We start from the raw sequence: 24,674 nt of genomic DNA, 5'->3' as shown, positions 1-24,674 counted from the left end.
GCCCCCTGAGATTGTGCTTCATACAGTAAAAAAAAAATAATAAAGACCAAATACTATGCACAATATACAAAACTAGTACAAAATGAAAAAAAATGCTAAAATGAGGTAGAGATGTAGTGCAAATCCTTTAGTAATACATAGATACAACATGGCGTAGTGTTAACAAGTGTTTTAAAAGTGTCTCAGTGAATGTTAAGGTGAATGAAGTGAGTGTGTGCATGTGGATGTGTGTGCAATGAATGTAGAATGGATGGAGCAGTCTCAGCAGACACACACACACACACACACACACACACACACACACACACACTCTCTAGTTTACCTCTGTGATGCTTGTATACTTTACCTCCACCAGGTGTGAAAGGAGAACCGGGGAAAGGTGTGAGCTCGCCTGGACCACCAGGTGTCCCTGGACTTCGAGGAGAGACCGGCTTACCTGGACTTCTAGGTGAGCAGCATCAGCTGTGACATAACATCCCCCGTCCACTGTCATCATCATAACATCCACTGTCATCATCATAACATCCCCCGTCCACTGTCATCATCATAACATCCCCCATCCACTGTCATCATAACATCCCCCATCCACTGTCATCATAATATCCCACATCCACTGTGATCATCACATCCCCCATCCACTGTCATCATAACATCATACATCCACTGTCATCATCACATCCCCCATCCACTGTCATCATAACATCCACTGTCATCATCATACCATCCCCATCCACTGTCATCATAACATCTACTGTCATCATAACATCCCACATCCACTGTCATCATAACATCCCCCATCCACTGTCATCATCATAACATCCACTGTCATCATAACATCCCCCATCCACTGTCATCATCATAACATCCCCCATCCACTGTCATCATAACATCCCCCATCCACTGTCATCATAACATCCCCCATCCACTGTCATCATAACATCCCCCATCCACTGTCATCATAACATCCCCATCCACTGTCATCATAACATCCACTGTCATCATCATAACATCCCCCATCCACTGTCATCATCATAACATCCCCCATCCACTGTCATCATCATAACATCCCCCATCCACTGTCATCATAACATCCCACATCCACTGTCATCATCATAACATCCACTGTCATCATCATAACATCCCACATCCACTGTCATCATCATAACATCCCACATCCACTGTCATCATAACATCCCACATCCACTGTCATCATAACATTCCACATCCACTGTCATCATAACATCCCACATCCACTGTCATCATAACATCCCCCATCCACTGTCATCATCACATCCCACATCCACTGTCATCATAACATCCCCCATCCACTGTCATCATCACATCCCCCATCCACTGTCATCATCACATCCCACATCCACTGTCATCATCATAACATCCCCCATCCACTGTCATCATCATAACATCCCCCATCCACTGTCATCATAACATCCCACATCCACTGTCATCATCATAACATCCCACATCCACTGTCATCATAACATCCCACATCCACTGTCATCATAACATCCCCCATCCACTGTCATCATAACATCCCACATCCACTGTCATCATCATAACATCCCACATCCACTGTCATCATCATCACATCCCACATCCACTGTCATCATCATAACATCCCCCATCCACTGTCATCATAACATCCCACATCCACTGTCATCATCATCACATCCCACATCCACTGTCATCATCATAACATCCCACATCCACTGTCATCATCATCACATCCCACATCCACTGTCATCATCATAACATCCCCCATCCACTGTCATCATAACATCCCACATCCACTGTCATCATCATAACATCCCACATCCACTGTCATCATCACATCCCCCATCCACTGTCATCATCATCACATCCCACATCATAACATCCACTGTCATCATAACATCCCCCATCCACTGTCATCATCATAACATCCCCCATCCACTGTCATCATCATAACATCCCACATCCACTGTCATCATAACATCCCCCATCCACTGTCATCATCACATCCCCCATCCACTGTCATCATAACATCCCCCATCCACTGTCATCATAACATCCCCCATCCACTGTCATCATAACATCCCCCATCCACTGTCATCATCATAACATCCACTGTCATCATAACATCCCCCATCCACTGTCATCATCATAACATCCCCCATCCACTGTCATCATCATAACATCCCACATCCACTGTCATCATAACATCCCCCATCCACTGTCATCATCACATCCCCCATCCACTGTCATCATAACATCCCCCATCCACTGTCATCATAACATCCCCCATCCACTGTCATCATAACATCCCACATCCACTGTCATCATAACATCCCACATCCACTGTCATCAAAGTACTCAACCTCGACTGATGATGATAATAAAGTACTCAACCTACTGTCTTCTCTAACTATGAATGAACACAACACTCTAATTTACCATCTTTACATAATAAAGTCAAGTTCTTCTCTATTATCTCATGATTTTAGAGCCTCCTGAGTGAAAACGGAGGCCAGTTGGTCATGGTCTGGTTCTAACATGCAGTGGGTCTTTGTCCCCAGGTGACAGGGGAGTGCATGGAGACCATGGACAGCCAGGATTCCCAGGACAGAAGGGGGACATTGGCCTCCCTGGAATTGGACTACCGGGGCTACCAGGACCTAAAGGTTTGTCAGAGTAGCTTCTTGTTGAACTTGACCTTTGTGGGAAACATGTAATAACTTACTCAGTCGAATGGAACCGGTTAATACGATGTATTAACTCAGAATGATCAATACATACAAAATAGTCAGAGATATGGCTGAATCCAGGCTACTAGCTAAGAGACCCGGAAGTAAGAGAAAGAATCAGAGAGAGAGAGGGGCTCCTTTATAGTAGGGGGGGGCACCATAAACTGTAGATTTGGGGGAAGGGAGGGGATAAACATTTGGGGGGGAAGGGTGGAATACCTCAACTGAGGGAGAGGATAGTATATTATTCCTCCACACCTTCCTCATCTCCCTCGGCTTCCTCTACATGGTTACTTTACAGAGTGTACACATTCACCCATGGATCACCAGGTCAGTGGGCTAAGTGCCGATGTATATCTGTAATGGAGCAAACAAAGATCTACCACATCTGGTCTGGCCATCTCTGTCTGCTGTCCCTCTCTACCCCTTGCTGTGAATATTAGACTAATTAGATTAATGTTAGACTAGGTTTTACACTAGGTTAAAGGTCTTTTGAGGTCACATACCAGCCTATGTTATTGTTGTAGCAATGGAAGTGGTAACTCAGGTAAACCATGACATGTCAGATCTGGGAGAATAGTGTCCTAAGTTGTACCACATGTGGAGATGAAACTGATACTTTGTTTGTCTTGTTCCATATAGACCATTAGCTCACTTCTCCTCTCTCCTCTCTTCCCTTACTCTCTTCTACCCTTACCTATCGTTTATCCTAATTCAATCAACGCCTCCTGATTATTATACAGTTTGATATTGTGATTAAGTATTCCTTTTTACATTATTATCATCCATATTCAAGATATTAAATGTCTTTGGCTAAAGTGCATACCGTATACTCTTGAATTGAATTAAGTTAAGTTAATTAAGAATTAAGAAAGCAGCTTGCTCATGTGACCTTTTTTTATACGCAGATGACTCCGCCCTACTAGTGTCTCACAAAGACAAACAAGTGGTTGAGCAGACATTGAGTGCAGAACTAGAGAAGGTTAGCGACTGGCTAGGCCACAACAAGCTGTCCCTCCACGTGGGGAAGACTGAGTCCATTTTATTCGGGTCAAAGGTCAGGCTCAGAAAATCGCCAGGTTTTAACATTAGAATAGGAGATACTGTTCTCACAGTCAAAACATCTGTGAAATATCTCGGTTGCGTCCTGGAAAACAGCTTATCAGGGGAAAGCATGGCTCACCAAGCACTTACAAAGATAAATAACAGGACTAGATACCTAGCCAGAATCTCACATTTTTTAGATCAGTCAGCGATGAAGATTCTTGCTGGAGCTCTCATACAGTGTCACTATGACTATGCATGTGGCTCCTGGTACAACAGTGCCCCCAAAAGTCAGAAAATAAAACTACAGACATCACAAAACAAGCTAATCAGGGTAATACTAAGGCTACCTGCCTGAACCCACCTTGACCCATCTCACTTTGAGATCATGAGATGGCTTAAGGTGGAAGACAGAGTAAACCAGATAGGGATGTGCCTAGTTCACAGAATAGTGCACGGGGTAGTGCCAGTGTACTTTAACAACTACTTCAACCGAATCAGAGACACCCACGCATACCAAACTAGGCGCAGCTCAACTGACTTTGTGCCAGTCAGATTCAGGAGCTGTATGGGGAAGGAGTCTTTTCTGTATTCAGCAGCTGTCTATTGGAATAGTCTGCCCAGTGAACTGAAAATCATAGACAATGCCGTTAGATTCAAGTCCAGCCTGAAGACATGGCTCAAAAGGGACTATACTTGACCTAGAGTCGACACTTAGCTTAAGGCACCGTTGCATGTTGTATGAGTCTGTATGTATATAAATGTTAAATGGTATATGTGATGTGTTGTGATGTCACGTTTTGTATGATGCATGTTTTAAGCATCACACTCCCCCACCCCCTACAAGGACCACAATGGAAATAAGCTCTGAGCTTTTTTGTGTTCATCCTTGGCAGTATATCCCGACTGTGCTCTTCTGTCACATGTTTATTTTTATATTGTCAAATAAAGTTATTCATTCATTCATTCATTCAAGTTGTCTTCATGAGAAATGGGAACTGGATAGTTTCTGATGTAATGACTGTAATGGAAGTCTGGCCTCTTCCTCAAGCACTCAAGTTGGAAAACACAACATAGATTACAGTAGCGACAAGCAAGCCACAAGCCACCAGAGGTCGCTACTGCTGTAGTTTGTCCCTCAATTGTATATTTTCCTCGTACTGCAGCGGTGCTAACAACTAAAAGCATGTTTTTTTGTAATAAAACACAAGATACTTGTGCCCTAATGATAAGGATAAACACTCAATGAAGAAACCCAATTGCCATCGCAACCCAGCGTGTAGATAGATACGCAGCGAGAGTCAGCATATCACCAGGGTTTTGAAGTAGGCACCCCCCTTCACTGGTGTTTCATCAAGTTAGGCCCACGTCACCTCGGGAAGGCTCAGCAGTTAGGTCCAGCGTCCCAGAACCACCCTCCCCATGCTAGCTCCCACCTTTCCTTGATAATATCCCCACACCGAACCTCCCTATGTTATCCTATGTCAAAAATACAATCCTGATGCCAATATTACACATGAAACGGCAACAACAGAGAAGAAAATGAATACTCTTACCCTTTGTTTACTTTGGTCCCCAGCTGACATTATTATATTATATAGCATACCCAAAACACACACTGTTTAACATTGAGACTACGCCACCATGTTAATGTGACATCAAAAATGTAAAGTTGGAGATAGCGGAGCTCTACAAAAACCGTTTTGCACACTTGCAGGTCCTAGGGTCCTGGTCTGACGTGGTTGTGGTGGTCGTTAAAGGAGAATATTTCTGACTTGGAGGTTGGAAACTCTTCTGACTTTTAATGAATGCAGCTATAGGTTCATCTCTTTCATCTTATGACATCTCCTCTCCCATATTCCATGTCACTCTCTCTCTAAAACTGTCTAATAATAACGCAGAAATGCTTTTGACAAAAATCGAATCTACATCGATTGATAACACTGAACATCAAAAAAACTCAGCTGCCAGGGTTCTCACCCGCACCAAACCCTGGCACCACATCACCCCCACCCTCATCCACCTCCACTGGCTCCCCATCAAATCCCGGATCACCTACAAAACCCTCCTGCTCACTTACAAATCCCTCCATGCTCTGGCACCTCAGTACCTCACTGACCTCCTCCACACCTACACTCAGTCACGGTCCCTGCGATCCACAGACACTGGTCAGCTCTCCATTGCCCGAACCAGACTGCAGACCTTTGGGGACAGAGCTGTCAGTGTGGCAGCTCCCACCCTCTGGAACTCCACAACGCCCCAACTCTGGACTCCTTCAAAAAACTCCTCAAAACCCACCTCTTCAACTTGGCCTTTAACCCCTAATTTCTCACTTTGTATGTTGTGTCTGTCCACTATGTTTGTTACTTTTGTTATTTCCCCCCCTATGTAAAGCAACCTTGGGTCTTCTGAAAGGCGCTATATTATTATTATTATTATTATTATTATTATTATTATTATTATTATTATTATTATTATTATTATTATTATTATTATTATTATTATTATTATTATTATTATTATTATTATTATTATTATTATTATTATTATTATTATTATTATTATTATTATAAAGGCTGTTACTCAAGAAGGAGGCGTTGCTCTGTGTTGCTAGGATACTCTGGAATCCCGGGAACCCCAGGACTGCCAGGAGAGACAGGTAGACCAGGACAGGATGGTTTCTCAGGAAACCCTGGCGCATTCGGTCAAAAGGTATGTATTTGTTTGTGTGCTGGTGGGTGGGGTCACGGGTGTATAACTTATTCACTTATTTCCATAACAAGGACACACAGTGTCATACTGGAAGATACAGTATGACACTAACTGGGGCTTGCATGGAGTGCAATGTGTATGAGCCACCACTAGGGGCAGAGTAGCTAAACGTGAGTGAGTATTAAGATAAGATAAGATATTCCTTTATTGATCCCCTTGGGGAAATTCAGGCATAATAGCAGCATGGGGGGGAGGGGGGAGGGGAGGTACAGGTAGTGTAAACAATATAACAAGTCAATATAATTAACTAACTGAAATATACAGTATTCACAGTATCACAGTATCACATAAGGTGCAGTATGCATATGGTATTATGACATTGCCAGTCAATGAGCTTCATATCTAATATAAAATATGAATGTGAGCTGCCATGTTACTTTTGGGTGTTTCTCAGACGTTGTGGAGAAGTGAACCCGTGGTTTTCTGTCATCTCCTTAGGGTGAACCAGGGCGAGGTCTACCAGGGCCCAAAGGTTCCCAGGGACCCACAGGAGTGACAGGTTTCCCTGGGGATCAAGGCAAACTCGGGTTAACTGGTATTCCTGGGAGAGAAGGCAACACAGGGTTTCCTGGACCCCAAGGAATCAAAGGTACTGTAGCGTGTTCACTAACCACACTGATCTATATTTCAGCTTAATATGATGCATGGTTTGGTGTTTTTAGTGCACATACAATCCATGTTTGGGGTGTGGTGTCCCACACTACTGCCGTTGCAGCCGCGCCCCAAAATTGGCCATTTTAGTTTTTGTTTTTGAGGACTGCATACTTCCTTTTCAAACCAAAATACTATACTTTATACTTATACCACGTGCATAAGCCTGGTCTCTTTTGAAAGATGACATTCTGAAGTTTCTGATACAATAAGGATAACTCGCCTTTAGTGGTAATGAAATAGAGTAACATAGGTCTGAACTTGAGTTGTAGAAACATTTGTTACTCAAGTTTTTCTGTAGTAGTTAGTAGTCCAGAAGTAGTATTTCCCCAGAAATTCGTATGGCTTAAAAAACTCTGGAGATCCATAGACTGAAGTTTTATGTAGTACATGTCCAAATTTCATAAAGATCCGTTCAGAAATGAGTGATTGATTGATTGATTGAAAAGTTTATTAACAGATTGCAGAATGGGTACAGTACAGTACAGCTCAATACATACAATTGTTAAGGGGATGCAGACCAGAGAAATACTTTCGTCTTGTTTACATCAGGGTCCCCCATTTTCAATTCATCATAACATATATGACATACATGACATACAGATAGACAGTACTGCTACATCTATACATTTATGACATATCAGATTTGCAAATACAGTACTGTTTGTGATACAAAAGTGTCCAGAAAAGGAGTGTATATACATTTGGCATAGAAACTGTACATTGGAGGAGGTTGGTTGGGTGGGTTGGGTGAGGGCTGTACATTGGAGGTGGGGGGGGGGGGGGTTGGGAAGGGGACACACACACATTTTACACTGTACATTGGAATATTGACAAAGCCTTACTTGGTCATTTACTGTACAACTAGGTTAGGACATTTGTAGGGGCCAGTTTCGAATTGCAGTCTCACGTAGGTGTTTTTTGAGAGTGTTTTTGAAGGTGGGTAGTGATTCACATTCCTTTACAGCTTTAGGCAGGGCGTTCCACATTGATGTGGCATAATTGCGAAACGTGTTTAGTCCCTTGTTTGAGCCGAATCTGGGTTTTACATGATTTGTGGAGCTCCCTCTGGTGTTGTGATCGTGGTATTCACTGACCTTTGGGAAGTATTTTGACATGTACATGGGTACCTTGGTCGCGTAGTGTATCTTGTAGACCAGGCCCATTGCAAGTTGCTGTACTCTGTCGTCTACTCTAAGCCATCCTAGGTTGTCAAAGTGGGCAGGGGTGAGGTGGGTTCTAGGAGTCAGGTCAAGTAGTAGTCTGACTAGCTTGTTTTGAGATGTTTGTAATTTGTTTTTTAGTGCCTTTGAGGTGCTTTGGTACCATGAGGTGCAAGCATAGTCGTAGTACCCTTGAATGAGTGCTCCTGCTAGAGTCTTCAGGGTATTCTTGTTTACCAGAGAGGAGATCCGGTACAAGAATCGCGTTCGTTGGTTGACTTTTTTTATTACATTGGATGCCATTTTGTCACAGGAAAGATTAGCCTCTAGGATGGAACCCAGGTAGGTAATTTCATCTTTCCTTGTGATAATATTGTCACCCAGTGATTAGGATTGGTAAACTGTGTACAAAAGAAAAGCTCTGTTTTCTCATAGACTTCAATTCATTCAGAAGTTTTTCTCCTCCTGTTTTCGCTCATAACCTTTCACCTAGATCCCTGATTCGGACATCCCCAGGTGGGATATCATTGGAAAGCCACACTCATTGGCTACAACCCCGTCAAATCATTTTCGAGATCGCCAAATGATTGACGGAACTAGAGCCCCAAGAGTCGGGAGTGGTATTTGCGCAATACTGTGTACTTTGCGCAAGCCTCAAATATCGGCATGTAACTCGAGAACCGCTGAACGGATTTTGTCACCTGAAAGGACTATCGACAGGCAACAAATGGGGCTTTAATTCGATATATATATTGTATTGCGAAATATGCACACCCGAGCCACTAGTGGTCGCCAAAGTGCCGGTGGGCAAATCGTCCTCAAGAGGGCCCACATGTGGGCCCTTGCAAGGTAAGAGGTTCATTGAATTAGTCTTTGACACAAGGACTGATGCGACTTTTACATGACTTTTACATGACTTTTGAGTCACTTATATGACTTTTACATTAGTAATATTTGTAAACACTTGAGTAAAACACGTTATTAGTTATTATTCGCAACTAAATTGCATGTATCATTAGATGAAATATAAAGAGAGATCTTTTGATACATAGTCGTTTACAGGTGGCTTAGAAAATAGAAATAGTTGCAGCTGTGAATGTTGTTTTAATGGTTGCACTGATGGTGCAAAACACTGAATCATGTTGACTGAAACCTAAAGGGCAGTTCTCATTTTCGGAACCCTAGCCATATTCGCTGCTTACCGATGTTGTTCATTGTTAATTGGTAGAATCCCCTTTTTCAGCAAAATCCATGGGGTCGAGCTCCTCTCTGTACAAGCTGACCGAGGAAAGCTGAAATCTACTCCCCTAGGGTTGCCACCCGTCCCGTAAAATACAGAATCGTCCCGTAATTGGAAACTAAAAGACGCGTTCCATATTGAACTGATACGGGACGCACTTTGTAACGTACAGTATTTTAAGGTTGCCAGTATTGTGAGAGAAATGAGCCAGCCGACCTACAAAAACAAGCCAAAAACAAGCAAAATTGTGTCCAAAAGTTGCGGAAAATAAACAGATTTGGCAACTCTGGTATGATGGGCGTTCGCTCAGCAGCTCACGACCAATGAGAATTCGCGCTTTCACTGTTATGGTTTGTAACCGACCCCAATCGCACAACACAAGACAGGTATGAGAGTAAGCCAAAACAGGGCAAATCTTTATTATAGAACAAAGGCGGCACAGTCCCTTTATGGGAGAACACAAAAACACTAGAGTCAAGGAAAACTGGAAAATGCGGCACTGTGCCTTTAAGAGGCGAACTGGCTAAGGGACTAGGGCTAAGGGACAGGGCCAGGGCTAAATGTCAAGGACCAGGACCAGGGGCACTGGAGAGGGGAACAGGGGAGAACACAAAAACACTAGAGTCAAGGAAATAAGGAAAATGCGGCACTGTGCCTTTAAGAGGCGAGCAGGCTAAGGGACTAGGGCTAAAGGACAGGGCCAGGGCTAAATGTCAAGGACTAGGACCAGGGGCACTGGAGAGGGGAACAGGGGAGAACACAAAACACTAGAGTCAAGGAAAACTGGAAAATGCGGCACTGTGCCTTTAAGAGGCGAACAGGCTAAGGGACTAGGGCTAAAGGACAGGGCCATGGCTAAATGTCAAGGACTAGGACCAGGGGCACTGGAGAGGGGAACAGGGGAGAACACAAAACACTAGAGTCAAGGAAATAAGGAAAATGCGGCACTGTGCCTTTAAGAGGCGAACAGGCTAAGGGACAGGGCTAAGTGTCAGGGACAAAGGCTAAGGGCCAGGGCTACGGGCCAGGGCTGCTTACAGAGATGAGGACAGGGTTCCGACGGCGGAGGCCTGGCAAGGGGACAGGAACCCGACGGCGGGGGCCGGGCACGGAGACAGGGGCCCGACAGCGGAGGCCGGGCACGGAGGCAGGGGCCCGACGGCGGAGGCCTGTCACGGGGACAGGGGCCCGACGGCGGAGGCCTGGTACGGAGACAGGGGCCCGACAGCGGGGGCCGGGCACGGACACAGGGGCCCGACGGCGGAGGCCTGTCACGGGGACAGGGGCCCGACGGCGGAGGCCTGGTACGGAGACAGGGGCCCGACAGCGGAGGCCGGGGGGAAGAGGCGCCATCCTCCCGTGGAAATAGGGAGCAATGACGCGCCGGCTTGACGTCTGGAGTGGGAACACTGGCAACCTCCCGTAGAGAATTAGAGAGCGAAGGCGGTGTCCCACTCCAGGCACGGAGATCCTCTTCCTCCTCCTCGGGGGGGGGGGGCCAGGCACGGAGACTTGACTTGAGACAGGGGCCCGACAGCGGAGGCCGGGGGGAAGAGGCGCCATCCTCCCGTGGAAATAGGGAGCGATGACGCGCCGGCTTGACGTCTGGAGTGGGAACACTGGCAACCTCCCGTAGAGAATTAGAGAGCGAAGGCGGTGTCCCACTCCAGGCACGGAGATCCTCTTCCTCCTCCTCGGGGGGGCCGGGCACGGAGACTTGACTTGACTTGAGACAGGGGCCCGACAGCGGAGGCCGGGGGGAAGAGGCGCCATCCTCCCGTGGAAATAGGGAGCGATGACGCGCCGGCTTGACGTCTGGAGTGGGAACACTGGCAACCTCCCGTAGAGAATTAGAGAGCGAAGGCGGTGTCCCACTCCAGGCACGGAGATCCTCTTCCTCCTCCTCGGGTGCTGCAGACGGGCAGCGCAGAACAAAGGGGTCCCAGGGGACCGGGGCAAAGAGACGCCATCCTCCCGTGGAAATAGGGAGCGATGCGCGCCGTCTTGACGTCTGGAGTGGGAACACCACTCCAGGCTTGGCACGGGGATCCTCCTCGGATGCTGCAGACGGGCAGCGCAGAACACAGGGGTCCCAGGGGACCGGGGCGAAGAGATGCCATCCTCCCGTGGAAAATAGGGAGCGATGACGCGCCGGCTTGACGTCTGGAGTGGGAACACTGGCAACCTCCCGTAGAGAATTAGAGAGCAAAGGCGGTGTCCCACTCCAGGCACGGAGATCCTCTTCCTCCTCCTCGGGGGGGCCGGGCACGGAGACTTGACTTGACTTGACTTGAGACAGGGGCCCGACAGCGGAGGCCGGGGGGAAGAGGCGCCATCCTCCCGTGGAAATAGGGAGCGATGACGCGCCGGCTTGACGTCTGGAGTGGGAACACTGGCAACCTCCCGTAGAGAATTAGAGAGCGAAGGCGGTGTCCCACTCCAGGCACGGAGATCCTCTTCCTCCTCCTCGGGTGCTGCAGACGGGCAGCGCAGAACAAAGGGGTCCCAGGGGACCGGGGCAAAGAGACGCCATCCTCCCGTGGAAATAGGGAGCGATGCGCGCCGTCTTGACGTCTGGAGTGGGAACACCACTCCAGGCTTGGCACGGGGATCCTCCTCGGATGCTGCAGACGGGCAGCGCAGAACACAGGGGTCCCAGGGGACCGGGGCGAAGAGATGCCATCCTCCCGTGGAAAATAGGGAGCGATGACGCGCCGGCTTGACGTCTGGAGTGGGAACACTGGAAAACCTCCCGTAGAGAATTAGAGAGCGAAGACGGTGTCCCACTCCAGGCAAACGGCGACAGGTGGTGATGGCTGGCACGTCGTCTCACGCCGGAGACGCGGCAGGTGATGGTAACGTACAGGATGGTAACGTACAGAACTCCAAGAACACAGAGTGAACACAGATACAGAACGACCCGACCAGGACTGGAAGGGAGGTCCAGGTATATAAAGCCCTCTGGGGCGCTAATCATAAACTATGACAGCTGCGTGAAGGTAGTCCAAGGGTGGGGGCTGGTGAAGAGTAGAGGAGAGTAAATCATCGCAAGGGTGGGGGCTGGTGAGGGAGAGTAGACAGGGAAAAGTTCAGGGAACAGGCGAATCCTCACAGTACCTCCCCCTCCACGGGAGCCAACGGGCGACCAAAACACTACCATGACGGGGCAGAACACTAACATGACGGTCAGAACACAAAAACACTAGAGTCAAGGAAATAAGGAAAATGCGGCACTGTGCCTTTAAGAGGCGAGCAGGCTAAGGGACTAGGGCTAAAGGACAGGGCCAGGGCTAAATGTCAAGGACTAGGACCAGGGGCACTGGAGAGGGGAACAGGGGAGAACACAAAACACTAGAGTCAAGGAAAACTGGAAAATGCGGCACTGTGCCTTTAAGAGGCGAACAGGCTAAGGGACTAGGGCTAAAGGACAGGGCCAGGGCTAAATGTCAAGGACTAGGACCAGGGGCACTGGAGAGGGGAACAGGGGAGAACACAAAACACTAGAGTCAAGGAAATAAGGAAAATGCGGCACTGTGCCTTTAAGAGGCGAACAGGCTAAGGGACAGGGCTAAGTGTCAGGGACAAAGGCTAAGGGCCAGGGCTACGGGCCAGGGCTGCTTACAGGGATGAGGACAGGGTTCCGACGGCGGAGGCCTGGCAAGGGGACAGGGGCCCGACGGCGGGGGCCGGGCACGGAGACAGGGGCCCGACAGCGGAGGCCGGGCACGGAGGCAGGGGCCCGACGGCGGAGGCCTGTCACGCCGTGTCACGGGGACAGGGGCCCGACGGCGGAGGCCTGGTACGGAGACAGGGGCCCGACAGCGGGGGCCAGGCATGGAGACAGGGGCCCGACGGCGGAGGCCTGTCACGGGGACAGGGGCCCGACGGCGGAGGCCTGGTACGGAGACAGGGGCCCGACAGCGGAGGCCGGGGGGAAGAGGCGCCATCCTCCCGTGGAAATAGGGAGCGATGACGCGCCGGCTTGACGTCTGGAGTGGGAACACTGGCAACCTCCCGTAGAGAATTAGAGAGCGAAGGCGGTGTCCCACTCCAGGCACGGAGATCCTCTTCCTCCTCCTCGGGGGGGGGGGCCGGGCACGGAGACTTGACTTGACTTGAGACAGGGGCCCGACAGCGGAGGCCGGGGGGAAGAGGCGCCATCCTCCCGTGGAAATAGGGAGCGATGACGCGCCGGCTTGACGTCTGGAGTGGGAACACTGGCAACCTCCCGTAGAGAATTAGAGAGCGAAGGCGGTGTCCCACTCCAGGCACAGAGATCCTCTTCCTCCTCCTCGGGTGCTGCAGACGGGCAGCGCAGAACAAAGGGGTCCCAGGGGACCGGGGCAAAGAGACGCCATCCTCCCGTGGAAATAGGGAGCGATGCGCGCCGTCTTGACGTCTGGAGTGGGAACACCACTCCAGGCTTGGCACGGGGATCCTCCTCGGATGCTGCAGACGGGCAGCGCAGAACACAGGGGTCCCAGGGGACCGGGGCGAAGAGATGCCATCCTCCCGTGGAAAATAGGGAGCGATGATGCGCCGGCTTGACGTCTGGAGTGGGAACACTGGAAAACCTCCCGTAGAGAATTAGAGAGCGAAGACGGTGTCCCACTCCAGGCAAACGGCGACAGGTGGTGATGGCTGGCACGTCGTCTCACGCCGGAGACGCGGCAGGTGATGGTAACGTACAGGATGGTAACGTACAGAACTCCAAGAACACAGAGTGAACACAGATACAGAACGACCCGACCAGGACTGGAAGGGAGGTCCAGGTATATAAAGCCCTCTGGGGCGCTAATCATAAACTATGACAGCTGCGTGAAGGTAGTCCAAGGGTGGGGGCTGGTGAAGAGTAGAGGAGAGTAAATCATCGCAAGGGTGGGGGCTGGTGAGGGAGAGTAGACAGGGAAAAGTTCAGGGAACAGGCGAATCCTCACAGTACCTCCCCCTCCACGGGAGCCAACGGGCGACCAAAACACTACCATGACGGGGCAGAACACTAACATGACGGTCAGAACACAAAAACACTAGAGTCAAGGAAATAAGGAAAATGCGGCACTGTGCCTTTAAGAGGCGAGCAGGCTAAGGGACTAGGGCTAAAGGACAGGGCCAGGGCTAAATGTCAAGGACTAGGACCAGGGGCACTGGAGAGGGGAACAGGGGAGAACACAAAACACTAGAGTCAAGGAAAACTGGAAAATGCGGCACTGTGCCTTTAAGAGGCGAACAGGCTAAGGGACTAGGGCTAAAGGACAGGGCCAGGGCTAAATGTCAAGGACTAGGACCAGGGGCACTGGAGAGGGGAACAGGGGAGAACACAAAACACTAGAGTCAAGGAAATAAGGAAAATGCGGCACTGTGCCTTTAAGAGGCGAACAGGCTAAGGGACAGGGCTAAGTGTCAGGGACAAAGGCTAAGGGCCAGGGCTACGGGCCAGGGCTGCTTACAGGGATGAGGACAGGGTTCCGACGGCGGAGGCCTGGCAAGGGGACAGGGGCCCGACGGCGGGGGCCGGGCACGGAGACAGGGGCCCGACAGCGGAGGCCGGGCACGGAGGCAGGGGCCCGACGGCGGAGGCCTGTCACGCCGTGTCACGGGGACAGGGGCCCGACGGCGGAGGCCTGGTACGGAGACAGGGGCCCGACAGCGGGGGCCAGGCATGGAGACAGGGGCCCGACGGCGGAGGCCTGTCACGGGGACAGGGGCCCGACGGCGGAGGCCTGGTACGGAGACAGGGGCCCGACAGCGGAGGCCGGGGGGAAGAGGCGCCATCCTCCCGTGGAAATAGGGAGCGATGACGCGCCGGCTTGACGTCTGGAGTGGGAACACTGGCAACCTCCCGTAGAGAATTAGAGAGCGAAGGCGGTGTCCCACTCCAGGCACGGAGATCCTCTTCCTCCTCCTCGGGGGGGGGGGCCGGGCACGGAGACTTGACTTGACTTGAGACAGGGGCCCGACACCGGAGGCCGGGGGGAAGAGGCGCCATCCTCCCGTGGAAATAGGGAGCGATGACGCGCCGGCTTGACGTCTGGAGTGGGAACACTGGCGAACAGGCTAAGGGACAGGGCTAAGTGTCAGGGACAAAGGCTAAGGGCCAGGGCTACGGGCCAGGGCTGCTTACAGGGATGAGGACAGGGTTCCAACGGCGGAGGCCTGGCAAGGGGACAGGGGCCCGACGGCGGGGGCCGGGCACGGAGACAGGGGCCCGACAGCGGAGGCCGGGCACGGAGGCAGGGGCCCGACGGCGGAGGCCTGTCACGCCGTGTCACGGGGACAGGGGCCCGACGGCGGAGGCCTGGTACGGAGACAGGGGCCCGACAGCGGGGGCCAGGCATGGAGACAGGGGCCCGACGGCGGAGGCCTGTCACGGGGACAGGGGCCCGACGGCGGAGGCCTGGTACGGAGACAGGGGCCCGACAGCGGAGGCCGGGGGGAAGAGGCGCCATCCTCCCGTGGAAATAGGGAGCGATGACGCGCCGGCTTGACGTCTGGAGTGGGAACACTGGCAACCTCCCGTAGAGAATTAGAGAGCGAAGGCGGTGTCCCACTCCAGGCACGGAGATCCTCTTCCTCCTCCTCGGGGGGGGGGCCGGGCACGGAGACTTGACTTGAGACAGGGGCCCGACAGCGGAGGCCGGGGGGAAGAGGCGCCATCCTCCCGTGGAAATAGGGAGCGATGACGCGCCGGCTTGACGTCTGGAGTGGGAACACTGGCAACCTCCCGTAGAGAATTAGAGAGCGAAGGCGGTGTCCCACTCCAGGCACGGAGATCCTCTTCCTCCTCCTCGGGGGGGCCGGGCACGGAGACTTGACTTGACTTGACTTGAGACAGGGGCCCGACAGCGGAGGCCGGGGGGAAGAGGCGCCATCCTCCCGTGGAAATAGGGAGCGATGACCCGCCGGCTTGACGTCTGGAGTGGGAACACTGGCAACCTCCCGTAGAGAATTAGAGAGCGAAGGCGGTGTCCCACTCCAGGCACGGAGATCCTCTTCCTCCTCCTCGGGTGCTGCAGATGGGCAGCGCAGAACAAAGGGGTCCCAGGGGACCGGGGCAAAGAGACGCCATCCTCCCGTGGAAATAGGGAGCGATGCGTGCCGTCTTGACGTCTGGAGTGGGAACACCACTCCAGGCTTGGCACGGGGATCCTCCTCGGATGCTGCAGACGGGCAGCGCAGAACACAGGGGTCCCAGGGGACCGGGGCGAAGAGATGCCATCCTCCCGTGGAAAATAGGGAGCGATGACGCGCCGGCTTGACGTCTGGAGTGGGAACACTGGAAAACCTCCCGTAGAGAATTAGAGAGCGAAGACGGTGTCCCACTCCAGGCAAACGGCGACAGGTGGTGATGGCTGGCACGTCGTCTCACGCCGGAGACGCGGCAGGTGATGGTAACGTACAGGATGGTAACGTACAGAACTCCATGAACACAGAGTGAACACAGATACAGAACGACCCGACCAGGACTGGAAGGGAGGTCCAGGTATATAAAGCCCTCTGGGGCGCTAATCATAAACTATGACAGCTGCGTGAAGGTAGTCCAAGGGTGGGGGCTGGTGAAGAGTAGAGGAGATTAAATCATCGCAAGGGTGGGGGCTGGTGAGGGAGAGTAGACAGGGAAAAGTTCAGGGAACAGGCGAATCCTCACATTCACGTTGCTAAAACGTTCTGTGCGGTTGTGCCAATCCACCGGCGCGTCCTAAAAATACAAACCGCCTCCAGAAGTACAGACATGAGTGGGAACTGGCAAACCCCTGGCTTGATAGCGTCAGTGGAGATGTTTATAAAGCAAACTGCAAAGTATGTAGGTGTGTGTTTTCTGTGGCGCATGGTGGACTGACTGACGTCAAACAGCATGCCTTAGGAGAACAAAAATATTCCCGAAATATAAGAACTCAAAGGACCCAAGCACAGGTTTCACAGTTCTTCATGACTGAAACATCTCCTGAGATTGATTCGGTATGGGATATTACATCTTATTTATCTGGTTGTGTTTTTAACTAGATGTCAGTATTTCTATTTACCTGCCCTGGCAGCCAGGAGCCTACATATTGGCTGCTGATGTGGGCATAGTAGGCTATTTCAGTTGACTAATATGGTTGATTGTTCATTAATGTTGAGTTTTTAAAGTCTAATAAATAAACATGTATTTATATTAATCAATATAATTAAATAGTGTGCCCATTTAAACTCTTATGTTGTTATGCTCATCTGGAAAACGGAATTATTCATTATGGGTCGATCACAACGTGTTGCATGTGGATGTTCCTACTACAGACGACAGGTGTTTCTGACAGTGTCAAAGGGTTTTGTCGCATAAAGATTAAAAAAGTACCATAAAGCTTATTTTCCATACAAGTCAAGCAGATTTTTGTGAAAAATGAAAGACCTAAGAACAACAGCAGCTCGACCAGAGCAAAAAGAAGATGACACATTCCAAGCTGTGCCAGTTCCTGTCTCATAAGCGGGCGGGAGTTTTACAAAGATGTGTTAACACTGTGACAAGTCGCATGACAAGTCTCAAACAAACCTGTTTTACGCTGATCAGAATTTAACGAAAAACGTCAATTTAGTGCAAGAATGTTCATAACACCTTCAACTTGTAAGAGATGGTCCAATATTTACCTTGATTTCCATAGTAAAGAAACAAATACTGTAGCCGCATTTGGTCAAAAACTTTACATCTCTCATTGGGGTGAATTAAACCTGTAGCCTACCTGCTCTAGTCTCTGAATCTGGGGGGCAGTTCGCCCTGTGTAACCCACGTGACGCATTACAGGCAGTGAGAATGAGTTGGTTAGTCTCGCTTAAAAGGTCTCTGATTAGACTAATCAAGCTAGTTAGCTAATGTGAGAATGAGTCTTCCTTTGAAAGGTCTCTGGTTAGATGAATCAAGCTAGTTAGCTAATGCAAGAATGAGTCTCCCTTTGAAAGGTCTCTGGTTAAGCTAATCAAACTAGTTAGCTAATGCTGGAATGAGTCTCCCTTTGAAAGGTCTCTGGTTAAGCTAATCAAACTAGTTAGCTAATGCAAGAATGAGTCTCCCTTTGAAAGGTTTCTGGTTAAGCTAATCAAACTAGTTAGCTAATGCAAGAATGAGTCTCCCTTTGAAAGGTTTCTGGTTAGGCTAATCAAGCTAGTGAGCTAATGCGAGAATGAAAGGTGAGGCTAATCAAGCTAGCTAGCTAATGCTTACAACTCTGAAATACCGTACTAAATACGTTACGAGTTGTCTCAGTTCAATTGACTCGCTCTGCCCTCTCTCTAGCTTTCTGTGAGGGAGGGGCAGCACCCCACTGGAGCAAACCACAAGAACAAAGTTGTCATTTTAATAGCCGAGTGGTGCTTTATTAAGGTCCAGTAAAACCAATTAACCAGTTTCTTGATCTCTCTCTGGGCTCCACCTTTAGGTGACTCTGGTCCTCCTGGACGTGTTGGATTGAGCGGACCACCAGGCCCTGAAGGAGAAGGGCAACCAGGAGCCCCAGGACCTCAGGGACCACCAGGAGAGGCTGGACCATTTGGTGAGCAGAAACCGAGCGCCCATCCCAGCATGCAAATGTTACTTTTGAAATGAATTAATCGCCGTCTGAAGTGAACACATTGAATCTCCAAAACCTCCACTTTTCAGGAATGAAGAACAACTTGATTTTTACATTGACCATGTTGGTGTTTTTTTATTTATTTTTTTAAATACATTTTTTATTCTACAATGAGTTTAAAACAATGTGGTTACGTGAGCTCTAGAGAGTAATGAAAGACCCTTAATTCAAGAAAGACACACACTTTCGATTTAGCTACAAACAGCAACGCTGGTGTTAACAACATTCCTTTCATTATTATTATCACAATTATTATTATTATTAAATTATTATTATTTCATGCGATGACGGATTTACATTCAACCTGCCACCTGTCGTCCCCGTGTGTAGGCCACGGCGGTGTGAGGGGGGAGAAGGGGTACCCTGGTGGCCCCGGACTGGACATGCCCGGACCAGAGGGAGTGAAGGGAGATTCAGGATTCCCCGGATTGCCTGGGTCTAAAGGCCTGCCGGGCCGATCGGGCGCCTCAGGCAGGGACGGGTTCGCTGGGAACCAAGGTCAGACTGACGAGACAAAAAGGATGAAATGAAATAAATACAAATTTGACTGATGAAATAGCACTTAATGTAATCTATGTGTGTTTCCCAGGACCCAAGGGAGAGATGGGGATCATAGGGACTCCAGGTGTACCGGGTCACATGGGTCCATCAGGAACATCTGGTTCTCCGGGTCTGACAGGTAAGCAGGAAGATCGGAACAATCGTCATCACAGTCTGTCCAACAGAGCGCACTCTGACTACATTGTTTACATATAACTCAGTCATAATACTCAGTCATTGTTTACAATATCCTCAGCAGCACTGTCTGTATGAATCTCATAGCTAGCTTGATAGAGTAGAGCAGTGGTTCTCAAACTTTTTACACCAAGTACCACCTGAGAACGTAGCTGGCTCTCCAAGTACGACCATATGGCAGACGTTAAAATACAGTCTATTCAGCTATGCACAGTTCACGCAGGAGGCCTGGCAAATGTATTCCTAATACCATTATTTATTGTTAACTTTTGTCAGACACAGCCACAATGTACAAAGGGGTAGCACTAGAACTACCAAACTCTTCCACACAACTCATACAATGCAAGGGGTAATTGAGAACATAATAACTAACATTCTCACATAGCAAGTGAGAAAATTAAGAACAACTGTATTTCAGCAAATGTACTTAATTCTCTCTCTCCCACACACAGCAAGCAATTGTTCTTCATTCTCTCTCTCACATAAGCAGGGCCGGACTGGGGAAATAATTCAGGCTGGGAAATATAGTGTGAAATATAGCCCTAGTCAGGCCACTTTCTAAGTGGGGGTCCCCCACCAGGAATTATTTTGTTACAAAGACTTAATTTCCTGCATTTTTACCCTTTAAATTCCAGTGTTTGTGATGGGCATAACAAATTATTGAAAAGAAAAAAGAAAAAAAAACACATATTCAATACATCTTCGAATTGTAACCCTTTAAATGCCAGTTTGTGTGATGGCATCACAAATTATTGTAAAAGAAAATTAACACAAAAAGTTAAATATTTTCAATATATCAAATTCAAAGTAAATTTTTCTGGGGGGGATTATTACAGGCTAGGCATGTGTCAATGATTAGCAACAACACAGATTTTGATGGATTTTTTGTAATGTCAGATTTAACAACAACTCTTTTCAGAAAAGTGGGAGTATTTCATTTTTTATCTGACATTATCTCCATAGAGCTCCATTATAATTTTAGTCAGGGGAGTGCCATGGTTTCTCCATAGAGCTTCATTATCCTTTTAGTCAGGGGAGTGCCATGATTTCTCCATATATATATACACAGGTGGTTAATGACTTGGCAGGAAATGACATCACGGCGCAGGTGTGCCTGAGTCTATTGGTCCTCAATGACAAAAGAAAAGACCTATCAAAATAGAGTCTGTTAGTAAATACAAATTATACAAATATACAACATATAAAAGACATATATAAAAAACACAAAAGCAAAAGCAAAAATTGCATTACATTACCATACCAGAAACTTGCTATGTAACATGCCCGTAGTGCCATGGTTTCTCCATAGAGCTCCATTATACTTTTGATCAAGGGAGTGTCATGATTTCTCCATAGAGCTCCATTATAATTTTAATCAGGGGAGTGCCATGGTTTCTCTATAGAGCTCCATTTTACTTTTAATCAGGGGAGTGCCATGGTTTCTCTATAGATTTGTACCATAGAGTAGCACTGCAGCTCAATGCAGGTAGGGGGCAACTCAGTCACATGACTCAGTGGGTATTACTGATTGGCTCGAACACATTGTATTTACAAACAAGAAAGCCGTATATAGTATAACTCTGGTCTGAAACTACAAATCTGTGTAAATGTGATATATCACAAGAAAGTACTCAACATCTGTTATGTCTGAGGTAGTTGCTTTGAAATAATTAGGTATCCGCTTTATGAGATATTTGCTTTGAAATAATAACGTTGAGAGTGGATTAGCATGCGGTCATGTTGTGTGAAGCCAGCATCGGGGCTTTACTGAATGTGATGGGAAATTAGGTCATATCTTCTTCTTCTTCTTCTCTCCTTCTCAGGTGTGCCCGGTATCACTGGACCCAGAGGGGAGTTCGGCGAGGACGGTCCCAAAGGAGAGAGGGGAGAGCCGGGCCTGGCGGGCCCTGCTGGGAACATGAGCGACGTGGACATGATCCACATGAAGGGAGAGAAGGGAGAGCTCGGAATCAGAGGTGGGGACAACACTGAGCGAGTGCGTGGAGCGTCTTTTGGTTTATTTCTCACATATAAGGTACATTACAGTGCAATGCTCTGTATGAGCCCCCTGAGAATGTGCTTCATACAGTAAAAAAAAAAGTAAAAAGAATAAAGTCCAAACACTATACAAAATATAGAATATACAAACTAAAGTACAACCTAAAGTACAAAATGCAAACAATGAAGTACAAAATGCTAACTTTTAAAAAAAAGTTCCTACTCCTCCAAGACAGCGTATCGAAGTGTCCTTGAGCAAGACACTTAACCCCTAATTGCTCCCGATGAGCAGGTCGGCACCTTGCATGGTTGCCTCCGCTGTCTGTGTGTGAATATGTGAGTGAATGGGTGAATGTGGGGAACTGAAAATTGTAAAGCACTTTGGATAAAAGCACGATATAAAATGCACCATTTAGATTGGCTGGTAACTGTTTGTTGTGATTGTACGCTGGGGGAAAAAAGACTTAGCAAAGGGTTATATCTGGGACCGTAGGATCCACAGGAGGCCGCAATGACCAGCTGAGCTAAAGGGGCAGACCCGTTAACAGGTGCTGGTTGACTGTAGTTTACACTAACCAGCTGAGCTAAAGGGGCAGACCCGCTAGCAGGTGCTGGTTGACTGTAGTTTACACTAACCAGCTGAGCTAAAGGGGCAGACCCGCTAGCAGGTGCTGGTTGACTGTAGTTTACACTAACCAGCTGAGCTAAAGGGGCAGACGCGCTAGCAGGTGCTGGTTGACTGTAGTTTACACTAACCAGCTGAGCTAAAGGGGCAGACGCGCTAGCAGGTGCTGGTTGACTGTAGTTTACACTAACCAGCTGAGCTAAAGGGGCAGACCCGCTAGCAGGTGCTGGTTGACTGTAGTTTACACTAACCAGCTGAGCTAAAGGGGCAGACCCGCTAGCAGGTGCTGGTTGATTGCGACCGACTCGGCAGTAGTTTACAGTCGTCCTCTCCCCGAGAAGTCTGACCCTTTAGCTCAGCTGGTAAGTGCGGCTGCCTGTGGGTCCCAGGTTCAAATCGGTTACAATATCCTGAATTAAAGAAAAGGAACCCTGTGAAGGTTTTTGAACATAAGCTAAACCATGCCTATATATCCCATTCATTAACATAACATAGCCTGGATTGTACACTAGCTTAGACAGAAATGGCGCAGGGAGATACAGAGTTGCAGAATTCCTGAATGTGTTTAGCTAATCAGTTTCCCAGCATGCCTTGTGCTACACAGGCTACTCAAAACCTTGTATAGAGCCAGCTAACTAACTAATAGGCTAGGCGTCAACAACAGCAACCATCAATCTGGGTTTTGTACCTACTGTGGCAGGAGGCTGCTGGAACAGAGAGCCATCCTTGAACTGTTGTCATTTTAAAGAATACTTCCCCAGGAGTTGTCATGACAAGTTGTCATGATATCTTGAGACAAGCAACATCACCTGCAAATCCAGCAAGAACGTTTTTCATGAGCATATCTTGAAATAGGTTGTATGAGTCTTAAATGAATACGCCAACATTATGGAAATGTGCGTACCATCTTCTCCAGAAGAAGGAGATAAGATAGATACCAATTTCCTCTGTGCGTTCACTAGAAAGCTATCCGGCTGCAAGCTAGCCTAGCTTAGCACAAATGATTGGAAGTGGATATGGACCAGCTAGCTCTCCCAGAGTTGTAAGCTAGGCTAGTGGTCTGTATCCATTCCCATTCATTTGTGCTAAGCTAGGCTAGCTTGCAGATGGATTGTATCTTTAATACAAGGTAAAAAACCTTTGCAGAAAGGTAGGTCCCTGAGACACAGGGTCATTAAAACATGCTAGTGTTTTTGTTATGTGAGCTACCATACCAGGGGGGAAAAAGGCCCACATTTATTTTGCATTCTGACACAGTTTTAAGAACTGCTGACTTTACATGTACTGTAGATCACTGGGAGCCCGTCTCAAACGTTCCAATCCCGTCTTTCTCCTCAGGTGACCATGGGTTTTCCGGAGAGAAGGGCTTCCCTGGGCAGCATGGAGACCCTGGGATGCCAGGGAAGGATGGAGAGCCCGGTCTACATGGCCAACCAGGTGGGAAACATGTGAAAATATAACCATAACGTTACTGTAATCACATAACTTTTTCCTGTAATAAAGTAATGCAAAGGCATTGCTGTTCAAATTTCAGTTACTGATCTAACGAATGGGGTTGGATTCAAGGATTTAAAATGTTTGATAAATAAAAAAACATCTTTATTGGTGTAACAGGCTTATCGGAAATCCCCCAAGCTTACCCCCTACCGTTTTCCTGATTCCTGATTGTATCGTGTGTCGCATCCATGAAGAGCATCATGTAAAGACTGCCTGTGCAACAGACAAGTAGCGTAATTATACATATTAGTTATTAGTTCAAAGTAGGGATGTTCGATGTTGGATTTTTTACCGATATCCGATATACCGATATTGTCCAACTCTTAATTTCCAATACCGATATCAACCAATACCGATATATGCAGGGTTATCCCCCCAAGAAAATCATTTCAGGTAATTAACATTACTTATTACATGGCGTTTTAACATTCGCCGAAATGCTTGATTGTGATTGGTCAATAGCGCTCGTCAGAGGTCCGTTATTACTCGATAATGGACCTCTGCCGAGCAATAATGACCGTTGTGCGCAGCTGGACCAATCAAGCCCACTGACACACAGATCGCAGTCATGAAAGCTGCTCAGCATATGCACAGCTGCACTCAGTCATC

At 48.5% G+C, this 24,674-nt stretch overlaps 1 protein-coding gene across 1 annotated transcript in view; it reads left to right on the top strand.

The window, feature by feature from the left end:
• Nucleotides 1-24,674, top strand: part of col4a1 (collagen, type IV, alpha 1) — a gene marked incomplete at both ends in the record, with an annotated part of 79,103 nt that overhangs the window by 32,728 nt on the left and 21,701 nt on the right. Inside the window, 9 exons of the mRNA XM_084314414.1 lie at nucleotides 356-448; nucleotides 2,574-2,678; nucleotides 6,400-6,497; nucleotides 6,996-7,146; nucleotides 19,019-19,132; nucleotides 19,541-19,708; nucleotides 19,800-19,889; nucleotides 21,769-21,921; nucleotides 23,907-24,005. Coding sequence (XP_084170540.1) covers nucleotides 356-448; nucleotides 2,574-2,678; nucleotides 6,400-6,497; nucleotides 6,996-7,146; nucleotides 19,019-19,132; nucleotides 19,541-19,708; nucleotides 19,800-19,889; nucleotides 21,769-21,921; nucleotides 23,907-24,005 — 1,071 coding nt within the window. The remainder of the gene's footprint in view (nucleotides 1-355; nucleotides 449-2,573; nucleotides 2,679-6,399; nucleotides 6,498-6,995; nucleotides 7,147-19,018; nucleotides 19,133-19,540; nucleotides 19,709-19,799; nucleotides 19,890-21,768; nucleotides 21,922-23,906; nucleotides 24,006-24,674) is intronic.

The sequence above is a fragment of the Notolepis coatsorum genome, assembly GCF_963971535.1.
Source record: "Notolepis coatsorum genome assembly, chromosome: 5".
In the NCBI taxonomy this organism is placed as follows: domain Eukaryota; kingdom Metazoa; phylum Chordata; class Actinopteri; order Aulopiformes; family Paralepididae; genus Notolepis; species Notolepis coatsorum.
The sequence above is the reverse complement of the archived record's forward strand: the minus strand, read 5'-3'. Positions and strand labels throughout refer to the sequence as shown.